At 54.0% G+C, this 14,778-nt stretch overlaps 1 protein-coding gene across 2 annotated transcripts; it reads left to right on the forward strand.

The window, feature by feature from the left end:
• Window positions 1-500: 500 nt before the first annotated feature.
• Window positions 501-14,043, forward strand: SASH3 (SAM and SH3 domain containing 3). 2 transcript variants are annotated; one of them, XM_025431526.3, is made up of 8 exons: window positions 501-766; window positions 7,407-7,502; window positions 8,171-8,317; window positions 9,944-10,085; window positions 11,223-11,371; window positions 11,522-11,731; window positions 11,886-12,036; window positions 12,576-14,043. In XM_025431526.3, the coding sequence occupies exons 1-8, from the start codon at window positions 710-712 to the stop codon at window positions 12,764-12,766; spliced, it is 1,143 nt and encodes a 380-aa protein (XP_025287311.1). In that variant the 5' UTR covers window positions 501-709; the 3' UTR covers window positions 12,767-14,043. The 2 variants fall into 2 exon arrangements, with proteins under 2 accessions (XP_025287311.1, XP_025287310.1); XM_025431525.3 differs by having other exon boundaries at window positions 502-766; window positions 12,573-14,043.
• The last annotated feature ends 735 nt before the right edge of the window (window positions 14,044-14,778 follow it).

Consider the following 14,778-nt stretch of genomic DNA (forward strand, 5'->3'; position numbering starts at 1 on the left):
ATCATTGTGGGGGTCAGATCATTGTGACTGGCTGGAATGCCCATGAGGGTGACAGCCATGAGGCTGACGATGGTGAGGGTGCTAGTTGCAATGGAGATGACTGTGGGGGTGACGGCCAAGTGTGTTCACTGTAGGTATGCTGGTGACAATGGGGATGACTGTAGGGTCATGGCTATAGGGGTGGTAGTGGTGGTAGTGACAACTTAGCAATGTCAGGTGACCAGGAGCATTGGTCCAACAGGCAGAGAGAGATAGCCCAACTTCTGGCTTCTGGATTCTGGTCAGCAAGATAAGAGGCTTGAATAGGCCATATTATGTCAAGTGGATTGGTCACCTCCAGGGAGATGAGAAGGACTGGTGCTGATTGACATGAGACATCAGGGTAGGGACTTTTCTCTGCTTGTTCAACCTAAGAGCCATCTGTATCAGAATCTCTGGAGACTGAAGCTAGGACTTCCTTCCTCCCTAGGGGCCGGCAGGGGCTGCGATTGCCGTAAGAGCACGTCACGTGGCAGGGCTTCCTGTATGCTTGCTGCCGCTGGGTGTCCATGGCCTGTACCCCTGAGGCTGCCTCTGCAGCACTCAGAGTGGCAGCCAGAGGCTCGGTCCATGCCGTGCCCCCTGGACGGTGCTTGCGAGGCTGAGCAAGAGGACTTGGCATCTCAACATTTAGGATTGCAAGGACGGAGTGTCACCAGAGTAAAGGACCATGTTGCGCCGCAAACCCTCCAACGCCAGTGAGAAGGAGCCCACTCAGAAGAGAAAGGTGAGGAGCATCTCTGGAAACTCACTTTCCCCTTCCCTCTGCTCTCTCAACCCATTCCCTCCAGGACTCTCAGAAGTGGGAAGAGCCAAAGGGGGAGTGTTGAGTCTGTAGGCAAGGGCATTCTCCCAAGGGCAATGGGTTAGGGTCCCCAAGGTTACCATAGTAACAAAAGTATAGAAGAGACTTTCAAAATCTAGAGAATCAGGGTTATAGACACTTAGAAGTCTAGAGTTACAGAATTCAACCCTACAATGATGGTACAGAGACCTAAAATCAGGAGCTAGAATCCTAGACTAGAATTCAAGAATCACAAAATACACTTCTCAAGTTGCATCATAGGACTATTTCATTCTGTCTCCCTTGCGCTGGTCCTGCCACTGCTTCTGCTCAAGCACCGCCTCTCAGGAGCCATCTCGCTCAAGGGGCCCTGCTAGGCCACCCAGATAGGCGCCATGATGCTCCTGGGGCCCCAGCCCTCTGGCCACGGCCAGACTCTGCCCACTTGCTTCCGCTCTGTTGCAGCACCCCAGGCCCATGGGAGAGGTGGACAACCTGGAGAGGGGGCCCCTTGTGATTTCTAGACTCAAGAAACGGGTCTCCGAAAAAACAGTGGGATGCAGGGGGCATGCAGGTTCTGTCCAGGCAAGGAGAAGTTACTTGTGAAAAATGAGAAATAAAGCTGGTGAGATGGGAAGGAAGAGTGAGGGCTGAGGAGGACAGATTCAGTGGAGGGATTCTAAAGGCCAAGAGGAAAAGCAGCTGTCCTGGAGCAGAGGGCAGAGGCCAAACCAGAAGATTTATTGAAGACTGCCAGATCTAGGTTTCTCTAGTTGGATTTGAGGATTTCTAGACTTATTCTTTTATTTGATTATGGGTCTCTCCCAGGCAATCAAAAAATACATTCCACACATCCAACAGGATCCTAGGACCATCCCCAGGCAGGCTTGAACCAAGTCCAGGAAACCCAGGCCTAGCCCCAGGCCCACACTCGGGGTCTTTCCAGTCCCTCACTATGTCCTGCTGTTTTCCCTGGAGCTCAGCCCAGGTGCCCTATGGGGGAGCCCCCTTGTCAGGGGAGCAGCTCCCAAGTGGAGATCGAGCCAGCTCAAAGGCTGAGCCGCAGGGCACTGGTGTGTGCATCCTGCGCCCTCTCAGGTCCTGGGGTGGCTGTCACTTCCGGCTGTACTCTCCCCACCCCAGATGCTTCTCTAAAGTTGCAGTGGAGGTGGGCAGAGGAGGGTAAACATTCATGAATCTTCACACAGGCTCCGTCATCCGCATCCAAGCGCCACTTGGCGCTAGTCCCAACAGACTTGCCACTGGCTGCCACTCCTCGGTGAGCAGGCCCCACTTCCCCTTGCTCTCTGGCATGATGGGGGTGGGAAACAGAGGCTGCTATAGACAGTGCTGAGCCCCAAACCACAGGGGAGCTGAGCTGGAGGAAAGAGCTTGAGAAAGAGCTGACACTTTGACAAGGGGACCCTGTGCCACCTAGGACGGAGATGCCCAAGGGCACCCAGAAGCTGGAGGTCCCCATTTCCTTCCCTGACTCTCATTATCCAGATTCTGTATTTGGTGGTGAGGCTTCTGGAATTCTCCCCTCAGGTTCCCCCCAGGAGAAGCAAGGCCAGTGTGGCACTCAGAGGTCCATGTCCCTCTAGGGAAAATCATCCAGGCAAGCCCTGCCCCACCCCTATCAGCCTGACCAGCCTTAAGAGCCACTCTCTGAGCCCCAATACTGTGGAAAGGTGCTAAGAAAAGCCAAGCTTCCAGAAGTAGAGAGAGCATCTTCCCCAGGCCCAAGGACAGCAGCCCAGCTCCAGCACTGTGACCTCAGGCACGTCCCTTCTTCTCAGTGGCTGAGGGGATGTGGTGGAGGGGAAAGCACAAAGGCAAGTGAGGCCTCTTTCTGTCTCCTGCCCCTCCTCCTCCTCCCAAGCCCGCCAGAAGACAATGTGCTGGGCAGGGGGCATGAAGCGGGTGTGTGTAGGGGGGTGTTCAAATCCCACAGGTTCTAGCTGTAGGACCTTGGACAGTTCATTGACCTCCTTTGGGCCTTGGTTCCTCCTTCATCTTGGAAAAGGAGGATAGCTCTTGACTGGCTGGGCTCAGGAGGTTGTGTAGATGGCCTGGAACAATCAATGTGAGAGCGCGCTGTCACGTGTGGGCATCTGCATATGAGAGGGTGCTGTAGGCAAGGGCGGGCGCGGGGAGCACACTGCAAAGGCCAAGTCTCAGTCCTGGCCCTAAAGTGGAGGAAACCAGACTTAAAAGCACCGAGAGCCTGCACTAAGGGAGGACTCATCGGGCGCCAGGTGCCATGCACTCTACGCATATCTTAGCTCGTTGACTCCTCAGGAGGACCTTGTAAAGCGGGGGCAGGTATTGTCGTTATGTCTGGTTTATGCCCAAGTCCCAGAGAGGTGAAGTGACTTACCCAAGTTCACACAGCTAGTAGGTGGCAGAGCAGGAATCCAAGCCAAGCTTTGTCAGTCTCCAGAGGCTTGACCCCTTCTCCCTCTACCCTCCTGTCACCCCACTGATCCCAGAAGTACTAGGAGAATCTGATGAGCATCAGTAGGAAAGCACACCTCTACATGACACCCCCACCCGCAAATGCATTGTATTTCCAGTGGCTTCTCGTTGCCCGCAGGCTAGTGCCCAAGTTTCTTGGCATGGCTGGCAAGGAATCTTCCATGGCTTTTTCTGCTCCACCTCCCACCATGCCGACTATGCTCAGAGTGTTTCTAACTCATTCTTGTTTAAACATTCCTAGCTTCTCCTGGAGAAATCCTGGCTCCCCTGCATGGCCCAGCTTAAACATGCCTCCTCCATGAAGCCTTCTGGAGCCCTTCCTCCTCCACGCTCTCACTTGCTCCCCTGGAGCCTCTCTTCAAACACCACCCACAGTTTCCATTATGCTCAATCCATTTCTTTACCAGGAGGCACTTTGATGAGCTCTGAGCACAGCAACACACACACAGGGTTTCAGAGTCCCAGATCTGGGTTCAAAGCCCTGCTCTTGCTCCTGCCCGCTGTGTAACTCTGCCTAGGACACTTCATTTCTGAGTCTTGGTCTCCTCAGCTGGGCAGCAAGGATATAAGTTGGGGCTGTGGTGAAGCTGAGGTAAGCCAGCACACGCAAAGTGGTTGGCAGGGTGCAGGGCACATGGGAGGTGCTTCACTCCTTTCTTACTGGATTCCCACCCACACATGCACAGGCCAGTGCCTGGAGCCTAGAGGGTGCTGGGTGAGTGGTATGCTGAAGGAACAGAGAGGCTAGTTGCAGAGACACCTGGTGAGAGCCAAGTTTGCTTAGGAAGCAGGGGACGAAGATGCTAATGGGGGCAGTGTGAGGCTCTGAGAGGGTGATCAGGGGAGGCTTCCTACAGAGGGCAGCACCCTCGAAACTGGATTTGAAAAGCCTTTCTATTGATGTATAATATCCATCCAAAGAAGTGCATAAATTATAAGTGTTCCACTCAATGAATTCCTGTAAGGTGAACATTCCTTCATAGGCAGCACCCAAATCAAGCAACGAAGCACTTTCGGGCTGCCTGGCTGGCTCAGTCAGTAGAGGATGCAGCTCTTGATCTCAGGTTGTGAGTTCAAGCCCCATGTTGGGCATAGAGCTTACTTTAAAAAAAAAAGCACTTCTGACACTCCAGAAGCTTCTCTCATGCTCCTATCGGTCACTACATACTCCCTTTCCCTAAGAGTAACCACTATCCTAACTTCCAAAGGCATAGCTTAGTTTTGCCAGGTTTTGAACTTTTTATATGAGTAACTATATAATGTACTCTGGTGGCTGGCTCCTTCTGCTCAACAGTGTATCTTTGAGATTCATCCATATCATTAGTGAGAGCTGTACTAAGCTCACTGCTAGCCACTACTCCCTTCGATGACTCTACAACTCCTGTATCCATTCTACCATTGATGGGCATGTGGGCTGCTTCCAGTTCCATTGGATTTTGAAGGAAGGGAGAAACTAGGGGTGACAGAGAAGGATGGAGTGTTCCAGGTAGGGCACACCCTGGGCAAGAGTCTGGAGGGGGTCGGAAAAAAGGCTGAGCACACACAGACATTCGCTAAGGGGTTGCAGTAGAGCCTTCTATCCTCACAGCAATCAGTGAAGTAGGTGTTCTTGTCTTCATTTTACCCATGAGGAAATGGAAGCCCAGAGAAGTTGAGGAACTCTCTCCACTTTAAACAGCTGGTCAATGGCAGAATCAAGATGTGACTGCCAGCTGACAGACTCTGAGGGTCAGGGAGGTTAAATGATTTGTCACACATCCCAGAGTTGAACTCACCAACGTCTGATGCCAGGAAAGTAGCTGTTTCTGAGAGGCCCACGTACTCCCCTTGGATATGGAAGAGGGGCCAACAGTGTATGGTACTACCTCCTGCCCTGGACCCCCAAGAAGGCCTCACCCCAAAGGGAAGCCAGGTGGAAAATCCAAGGAGTCTCAAGGATTTCAACTCGAAGATGGGTTGGGGATCATTTCAAGACCACCAAAAAGCGTTTAGGATATTTGTGATTGCCCCTGAGGTTGGAGGTAGGCGGGGCAAAAGGCCACCCTGGCCAACCCCTCCCTTGGCCACCTGAAGCACATATCTAGTCCTTTCCACATCCCGCTAAGGAGAGGCCAGCAGGGTCCAAGTCCCAGCACCACCTATGGCCCTTTGGGGTTGTCTCCTCCCGCTTTGAGCTGAAGCTGGGACACAAGGGCCCGGACGTCAGGTCCCCGGGGAGCCAAAGGTCCTCCTCTGGACCCCCAGCCTGCAGATTAATGACAGGAAGAGGAAAGAACTGCAGTCTGGTGGTGAGTTTACTCTCCCCAACAAAGTCCACTTCTGGCCCTGGGCCTGCCCTCTTGCATGCTTGCCAGTCCCTGGGGCTTCTGGGGCGACTCTCAGCCTCCTCGTCTGCAGACCAAGTGGAGGGGGTGGTGCAAAGAAGGCCATAATAGGTCCCATCGGTCTATAAATAGCAGCCCGGCCTGCCGTCCCTGGGCTCTGGCCAGCCTGGTGCCCACCCTCTCTCTGTTCCCTCTTTTCCAGGCAATAAGAGGAGGAAGTTATCCAGGCAGCTGCATCCTAGCCATTCAAGAAGAGGAAATAAACAAAAGGTGGAGGAGAGAAGAGGAAAGAAAGGGAGAAAAAGAGGAAAGAATAGTGGGTGGGGAAAGCCAAGGAAAGACGATGGAGGAGATGCATGGGAACCAGAGCAGTCGCCCCACGGTCATGCTCCCCCGCCATGTCCACTCACGCCCCCCTTACCCAACTCCCCAGCGTAGCCCAGAAGAGGCTTTCTGACTGAGGCTGTAGGTGCCTCATCCAGGAGGCCCTCCTGGTGGTAGTGTCTGCTTGGCCTGACCGCTGACCCAGTTTCTGGTCCCCTAACTTGCCGCCACCTCTAGGGAGGTGTGGCCCCTGACCCTGAGAGCTGGCTTGCTTTGGTCAAGACCCACCAAGAGAACAAAAGTCCCCAAGAGTCTCCCCCTACCACCGGAGGCCCCAGGAATTTGGGCCAGTTGTGGGGGGGGGGCAGGTGATATTGCCCCTGCCCTGGGGGGTTGTCAGTGGACCCCCCCCTTTCATAGGAAAGAGGATGTGAAACTTTCAGCTTTGTGTGGGTTTGGGGCTTCGGTTCCTCAAGCCCTTATCTCTGGTGTCTGCAGTCTATCCCGCTCTATCTGTCTGGCCATCTGTGAACCCTGGTTCCTGTATGTATCTCTGGTCTTGACTGTTGATCTTGATTCAGGCTCAGCCTTCACTTCTTGTATGTAAAGCCTGACTCCTTACCTGCTCAGCCCTGGCTTCTGGCTGCTATCTTGCCATTTGCACGCATATACAGTTAAGAAAGCTCATTTCTTGAAAATAGTCTCTTCAGTGCAAACAATCAGCTGGCTTTAAAAGTCCAAACACTGGCGCAGCACAGCAACAGTAAGTCAGCTCATCGTGTTAGTGGCTAAGGTTAAAAGCCGAAGTGAAGGAAGAAAAAACAGCAACTTTCTTTTACTAAATTAGCCCCAATCGGTCACGTCCCAAATCTGTTGGCATCTTCCCTTAATAAGCCTTGACTGAAGGTTTCCAGAAAGCATAACGCCAGGTCTTACTGACTCCTGGTGGGGGGGGATTGCCTTGTTCTTCTGGAGACACAGGTTCACCAAGCTGGAGACCTCGATGCATTCACCACCCTTACGGTGACAGGGACACCATGCTTGCCACAGATCCTGGGCAAAGAGGAGGCTGTGGTGTTGGGGAAGGTTTGCTCTGTTATGTAAATAAAGGTGATGCTATTGTCGCGATGAGGGGACACCTCTAGTGGGAGCTATGCTTTTGCTCTGACTCACTGCCTCCAGAATTCTGGGGAGCAGATTGCAGGTGCTGGTGGAAATGTGGGCTTTGTCTGAGGCCTGGCTGGGCTTGGAGGCTCCTGAGTCGGGCTTGCTCTGGGGCCCACATCAGAGTCTACTCTTGGCTGAAGAAGAGCAGGAAGCCAGGTGGCTCCAAGCACAACTTTGATGCTTCACCTCATTAGCCCTGGGTCCTCAGGGCACCTGTGGCGCTGAGTGACATTGTCCCTGCTCTTTATTCCACCGAGCATCACTGACGGCAGCACATCTGCTTCTTCCAGCTCTCACTTCAGCGCTCCAGCAGCTTCAAGGATTTTGCCAAATCCAAACCCAGCTCCCCCGTGGTGAGCGAGAAGGAGTTTAATCTGGATGATAATGTGAGTTGCAGAGCCTCCCAGGGGGATCTGGCTGCTGGCCCTGGGTGGGGGGAAGAGGAGATTTGTGGATTCAGGAAAGCCTGCTTACAGAAGGCCAACCCTCCCAAATTTGGGCCCCAAGAACTCCTCCACATTCTTTGCAATTACAAGTTACAGTTGACCCCTTGAACAATCCGGGTTTGAACAGCATGGGTCCACTTACAGTTGGATTTTTTTTCAATAAATACAGTGCAGGACCATAGATGTATTTTGTCCTCTTTACAATTTTCTTAATAATGTTTCCTTTTCTCTTGCTTACTTTATTATAAGAATACAGTATATAGTACACATACATACAAAATACGTGTTAATCCACTGTTTATGTCATTGGTAAGCCTTCTGGTCAACAGTAGGCTATTAATAGTTAAGTTTTCGGGGAGTCAAATGTTATACATGGATTTTCATCTGCGCACAGCAGCGGGGAGAGTTGGCACCTTCAACCCCAAGTCGTTTGAGGGTCAACTGTAATTGTCAAAATAATTATAAATTAATAGGGCTGAGTATGGGACAGGGTGGGGGCTAGGAGGGAAGGGATGGGAGGGCCTCTCATTCCCACCCTACATTCTCTACCAGGACCTGAAGGCCTCCTTCTGCCCCTAAATCCTGGACCTCCTCCTTTGTTGTCACAGATTCCAGAAGACGACTCAAGTGTCCCTACCACAGAAGATGCTGGGAAGAGTGGCAAAAAGCTGGGGAAAAAGTGGAGGGCCGTGATCTCCCGAACCATGAACAGGAAGATGGGCAAGATGATGGTGAAGGCCCTGTCAGAAGAGATGGTGAGGCTTGCAGTGCAGGGGAGGGGAGGGAATGGGAGGGGACAGACAGTGCTCTGGCAGGGTGTGAGCACAGCCACCTTGCCGGCCATACCTCAGGTACTGTGCTTGAGGGCCTGATTCCATATGAGAAGGAAGATCCCAGGACAACTGGGTGGCTCAGTGGTTGAACATCTGCCTTTGGCTCAGGGAATGATCCCAGGGTCCTGGGATGGAGTCCCACATCAGGCTCCCCATGGAGAGCCTGCTTATCCCTCGGCCTATCTCTCTGCTTCTCTCCTCTCTCTGTGTCTCTCATGAATAAATAAATAAAATCTTTTTAAAAAGAGAGAGAAGGAAGGTCCTATGGGAAGAGAGCTCACTCAGCCACGGACTGGCAGTGAGGCACTTCCCAAGGGAGCACGAGGGGGTCTGAAGGGGGATGAAAGTCTACATAGCAGAAGCTTCCTAAGAAGACAGGCCTGAAAGGGGAGTCACTGAAAAGGATATGGGATTGCCTGATGCGAATTCATTCACCTCAAAGTTTTGCTTGGAACTAGCCTCTGGGATTGGGAAGACTGGATTGGAAGAGTGGCCCCTGTGAGAAAAAATAGAGAAGGCTGGCTGGGGCCCAAGGAGAAAGGGTGGAACACACAGTGAGTGGCCTGTGCTCGGGGCTCTTCCAGAAGGTTCCCAGGTGGTGGTGTGCCATACCAGCTCAGGACAGCAATTGGTCAAATTTTCAGGAATTTTGTGAGGCAGGTGTGAAACCCTGCCATTACAGGGTTTCATTAAATGAAACCACCATTACTGAAAATTAAATTCTATAAACTTAGAATGAAAGAAATTATGTTAAAAATAAAGAGACTACGGTCCATCTTCCAAACTCATGATTTCCCAATTCTTAGACTATGGTTCACTGATCTCTGTGCTCTTGTGGTTATTAGCATCTACGGCCTCTGTGTGGTAGAATCAGCCCACAGAGGGGTGCTGGTGGGTCAGTGACCTCACCGCGGTAGCTGGATGTCAGCAGCGGTGGGGAGTATTTACAACACAGGAATTGGCATCCGGGCTTTGATTCCTAGAGAGCCACTTGTGAAAGGGTTGCCACCGCCCTGAGGGCTGGTGAGGCGGAGGAGCTCTGGAGTCAGGCCAGCTCAGTAGTGGGTTCCTGTGCAGCCTTGGGAACGTTTCTCCATGACTTCTCCTCTTTAAACTTGGAATTATCGCAGCACTTACTTTCAAGTATGGCCGTGAGGATGAAATGAGTGGGCAAGCATGCCTGGCTGGCCCAGAGAAGCAGGGCAGAAAGTAGTTCCTGGCCAGTGCCCCCTGTGTGTGGGACTCTGCCCCAGTCCAGCCTAAGTCCAATGTGTGGGCATCACCACCTTATGCTGACAGAGCACATTCACCAGCATCCCCATTGCATGAGGTCAGTGGGGTGAGGACGGTCATTCCCACTTCACAGAAGCAGGAACATGGGCTCAGAGAGTGTGGTGCAGCCTCTAAGTGGCAGAGCGGGATGGGGGAGTGCTCAAGCCAGACCCCAGTCCTCTGGAGAGCTCAGGTCCATTTCTTCTGTGCCCGGCGCTGCCCCATGGGCATCCCAGCCAGGGCTGCTCAGGGCTCCTTGCCTCCCCTCCCCTGCAGGGAGACACTCTGGAGGAGGGCTCCGCCTCCCCGACATCTCCAGACTGCAGCCTGGACAGCCCCAGCCCTGAGAAGATGGCACTGGCCTTTTCTGAGCAGGAGGAGCATGAGCTCCCAGCACTTAGCCGTCAGGCATCCACAGGTGAGTAGGAGACAGAAGGGGACATCTGCTAAGTCGGGAGAAGAGGACTGGGTTAAGGCCATGCATGTGGCGGTCTGGGAGGGAGGTAAGAGAAATGAACCTTTACAGTTTGCCTTCTGGGAACTTGCCCAGCCCTTGTCATGTTACATTTTTACAACTGCATGGTACCAACGCTACTATCCCCACTTTATTGAGGTGAAAACTGAGGCTCAGGGAGGTTTTCACTTGCCCAAGATGACTCAGTCTTGAACATAGGTCTACCCTACAGGAGCTGCCACTTGCTGTCCCCAGGCCCTGGAGGGGCCCAAGGGAGAGGAAGAGCCCCATTGCCTTCTTGGACTAGCCCATCCCCACCCTTCCAAGGGGAGCTAGAGGCTACAGCCACCTAGGCCTCTGACATCCCAGGCTGGGGATGGGGATAGAGGGTCTCCAGCTGGGAAGACAGTCTCTTAGACTGCACCCTTTGGTTCACTGGTCTTGGGGCATGATTTGGCATCTTCTAGGTGTCTGTGGCGTTGGGCAGGAGGGGCTGCAGGCTCTGAGCTACAGACCCACGGAGGAACTGCCCTTCTCACTCTTCAGGCTAGTTATAACTTCTGTGCTCTTTCACTGGCTCCACATACACCTCCCAGCCCCTCCCTCCTGAAAGCCACTTACATGACCCTTCATCCCGCCCTTCCCAGAGAGAAAGAGACCATCTGAGTTTCCATATGATGTTGTAACTAGACACTGAGTCTTAGTAAGTACAGAAAGTAAAATATTAGTTTAGGGTGTATTTTCCCGGGTGGAAGGTGGCTTCTAGGAGCACTGGAGTGGGAGTCAGAAGACCTGGAGTTGAGACCAATTATAAGGTGAGAGGTCTTGGGCTCTCAGTTGGCCTGGCTGGCTTCTGTTTTCCTTATCTGTTCATTGGGATGTTGAACCAGTCTCTAGAGGTTTTCCCAATGTGCTCATTCTTTAGTCCCATTCCTCCTGCTGTGGTCAACAATTTTCATGTCTGAGGCTCCACAGATGAAGCTGTGCTCCTGCAGGGTGGCCTTGGGATTTCTAGCCACAGCCCTTGGAAGGTACCTCCTGGGTACTGCCCCAGCTGTCTTGAGACAAAGGTGACCCTCCTCTCTGCCCCATCTCCTGCAGGCAGTGAGCTTTGCAGCCCCAGCCCAGGCTCTGGCAGCTTCGGAGAGGAACCACCTGCCCCCCAGTACACAGGACCCTTCTGTGGCAGGGCACGAGTCCACACCGACTTCACTCCCAGCCCCTATGACCATGACTCGCTGAAACTGCAGGTAAGGTTGGCATCTAGGCCTCTCCCGAGCATGGCAGGCTGTGCCCACAGAGGAGGCTGTATTGCACCAGAGTAGGACGATGTCGGCAGAAGCCAAGGAAATACACTTCTCCTCTACCCTCCTCCACTCTGTGTTCCTGTCCTCCCACAGAAAGGAGATGTGATCCAGATCATTGAAAAGCCACCCGTGGGCACGTGGCTGGGCCTGCTCAATGGCAGGCTGGGATCTTTCAAGTTCATCTATGTGGATGTGCTGCCAGAGGAGGCCGCGGGGCCCGCCCGCCCCAGCCGCCGACAAAGCAAGGGCAAGAGGCCCAAGCCAAAGACTCTGCACGAGCTGCTGGAGCGCATAGGCCTGGAGGTTTGAGCTGGGACCTGGGCCCGTCTCAGCAAGGGAGGCGCATTTGGCCTGGGGCTAGAGGCCGGGGCATGGTCAGCTGTGTGGGAAGGGAGGGATCCCAATGCAGGGGTGGCTGGCGAGTGGCCACACCCTGGTGGTCCACCTCTGCCCGCAGGAGCACACGTCCACCCTGCTGCTCAATGGCTACCAGACTCTAGAGGACTTCAAAGAGCTTCGAGAAACGCACCTCAATGAGCTGAACATCACAGACCCACAGCATCGAGCCAAGCTGCTCACGGCCGCCGAGCTGCTGTTGGACTACGACAGTGAGTGGGCTCAGGAGGAGGATGTGGGGGTGCCTGCAGGTACTGGGGGGGAGGCCTGCCCCCTGACCACTCTCAGCCCCAGCACCCCTCTGCAGCAGGAAGGCACTTCCGCGCTTGAACTCCAGTCTCAGGCAGTTTACCCACAGAGGGGCCTTAAGGGATGATCAGGTCCAACTCCCTTTGGGATCAAAGGGGGAGACTTAAGGCCAGAAAAGGTAAGGCATGTCCTCAAGGCCTCAAAGTTGGAGCTATAGCATGGCCAGGAATCAAGCGCAGGTTTCTGGGCTCCCAGCTAGGGGCTGAAAAAGGCTGAGCTCCTGCCTGGGTTGCCGCTTGGAAACCACTCCCACTCTGTTCTAAGCCAGAAAGAGTGAGAAGGGCAGGGAAGGAGGGAGCCCAGAGGGAGAGACTGCCCACAGGGGACTTCCCAGGGTCCCCCCCATCCCCCCACAGGGGCTCCCTGGGCTTCTGAACCCCCTCTTAGCTAAGGCCCAAGCCTCCCCACCCCAATATTCCATCTCCTTCCTTTCCCCCAGCAGCCGGCAGCGAGGAAGCGGAAGAGGGCACCGAAAGCAGCCAGGAGCCGCTGGCAAACACCGTGTCTGAACCCAAGGTGGACATTCCTCGAGACTCTGGCTGCTTCGAGGGCTCAGAGAGCGGACGTGATGAGGCGGAGCTGGCGGGCGCTGAGGAGCAGCTGCACGGCCTCTCCCTGGCCGGGGCGCCTTGAGGCGGAGGTGGTGGCATGGCCGAGGCTGGGCCCCAGAAGCAGAGACTGCAGGGACGGGCCCGGCCTCCCACGGTGGCCCAGACCCTGGTGGACTGGTGCCGAGCCCAGCCCTGCTCCTCTGGGAGTGCCCAGGGCTGCAGGGGCCGGCCAGGGCCCTGTAGGCTCAGCCGCAGTGGATGAGGAGTCACCCAAGGGCACATCCCACCTGCCCAGCGCCCTCCCTCCACCAGTTACGGATAGCACAGAACGTCCAAGCACCACCTGCTCCCAGCCACAGCGAGTGGGACACTGAGGGGCCACCCTACCCATGTCCCTCACCACCCAGGCCCCCAAGCCCCCCTCACCCCCACACCACTTTCCCTTGTCACACCGCTCCTGAAACAGGGGCCCAGTGTTTCAGGTCGATTTCAGAACCCTGGGGAAGCTGGCCCTTTTAGAGGCCCCAAACTGATCACGGGTAGATACCGACTTCCCCAACCAAGGCTTGGAAAAAGCCACATGCATGTACCTTTCCCTCATTCCTTCTCCTTAACTTTCTGAAAGGCTTGGCCACTAACTGGTGAGAATTAGAATGGATATTGCTGATGGTGTGGCCAGCTCAGACATTCTGTGACATTAAGTGTCTGCTCTTCTGTTACCCAGGACGCCAGTGGGGTTTACTGGGGGAGCTGAAGGGGCTTTGGGCTCCCAAATGAAATGGCTACTCCCGCTTATTCATTCTGTACCTCCCCACATAACTCAAGCCAAGCTGCAACTTCCCCTGGCTGAAAACAATGCCCAGACCTCATACAACATGCACCCTCTCCTTCCACTCCCAGCCCTGGCCAATGACACTTCCTCTGAAGGCTGATGGCAGATCGCCAGACCTGACTTCCAAGGACAGAACTGCACCCCGGAAGTCACACGCAAGTCTGAACTCAGACTTGGCCACCTATACGGCTTCTTACAAGCAAAGAAAGCACAAAGCTTGACACTGGGGAGTCCACTACCCCAACTTTGCTTTGCAAAAGGTTTTGATGTACCCTGAACTCCAGAAGGAGGGGGAAGTATACCTGTCAGTGGGGGCCTCTGGTGACCTCAGTACCCAGACTGTGCCCTGAATTCACAGAGTAACCCAGGAACAGTGCCCACTACATCTAGGACTGCCTGCTTAGTGAACACAGCCTTGGACCTACTCTGAGGAAATTTGGTAAAAGCTAGCTTAGGGGAAGGGCTTGGTGTAAATATGACGGGTTGGAGGGGGCTACGTTGGCAGCAATAAACATAGGTGGAACTAATTAGTCTCCAGTTGTCTTTCCTATGGGGGGAGGGTTGGAGAAGGTTCAGACCAGTATCCTTCGAAGCTGGACTTGGCAAAATGACCTCCATTGTCCTTTCAGGACAATCTGTCCCTTCCCTGAAGATGCTCACTGCCCTTGATCCTGCGGACTGAAAGCTCCAGTAAGAAGCGCTATCTCTGCTCTTCCCACTAACCAGCTCTCCTCAGAGTACAGGCTCCTGGGCCATAGGCCTTGCTGGGGTCTGAGAGTGGGGGGGGGGTAACTATGTCCGTCTTCCTAGAATGATTATTTATCAAGAGCCTTGAGGACCCCTCAGTGAGGAAGGGCCGGAACTAGGAGCCGTCCAGGTCCAAATAGGAGAGGTTTGGATTTCGCAGGGCCTTCCCTCTGGGGCCACCTCTTCTCAGGCCCCACCTGTGCCCACTGAAGCTACACTATCTCCAGGAAGGTAGGACAGAGATGGAGACCCCGGGCTTCCTTTGTTTATGCTGCCATTAACGGCATTAGGGAGGGCAAACTGGATTGAGAGCTGCCCCCAGAGTGAGGACAGGGCCACTCTGCTTCCAGGCTTTGCTCCTGCTACCCACAGCCACTAAATGGCAAGCAGTATCCTAACCAAAGAAATGAGGAGAGGCCCAAACAGCCTCACGACTCCAATGATATCACTTACTGCCCAAAACCAAGCATTTTGCATTTATTCTCTCAGATCATCTTCACAGTACCCCCAGCCCC

Source organism: Canis lupus, chromosome X (assembly GCF_003254725.2).
Source record: "Canis lupus dingo isolate Sandy chromosome X, ASM325472v2, whole genome shotgun sequence".
Lineage (NCBI taxonomy): Eukaryota > Metazoa > Chordata > Mammalia > Carnivora > Canidae > Canis > Canis lupus.

Coding starts and splice junctions, on each gene's coding strand:
- SASH3 (XM_025431525.3), top strand. CDS start 710: ATGTTGCGCCGCAAACCCTCCAACGCCAGTGAGAAGGAGCCCACTCAG. Junction 7,503..8,170: donor AGTTTAATCTGGATGATAAT/GTGAGTTGCAGA, acceptor TTGTTGTCACAG/ATTCCAGAAGACGACTCAAG. Junction 12,037..12,572: donor GCTGCTGTTGGACTACGACA/GTGAGTGGGCTC, acceptor CCTTTCCCCCAG/CAGCCGGCAGCGAGGAAGCG.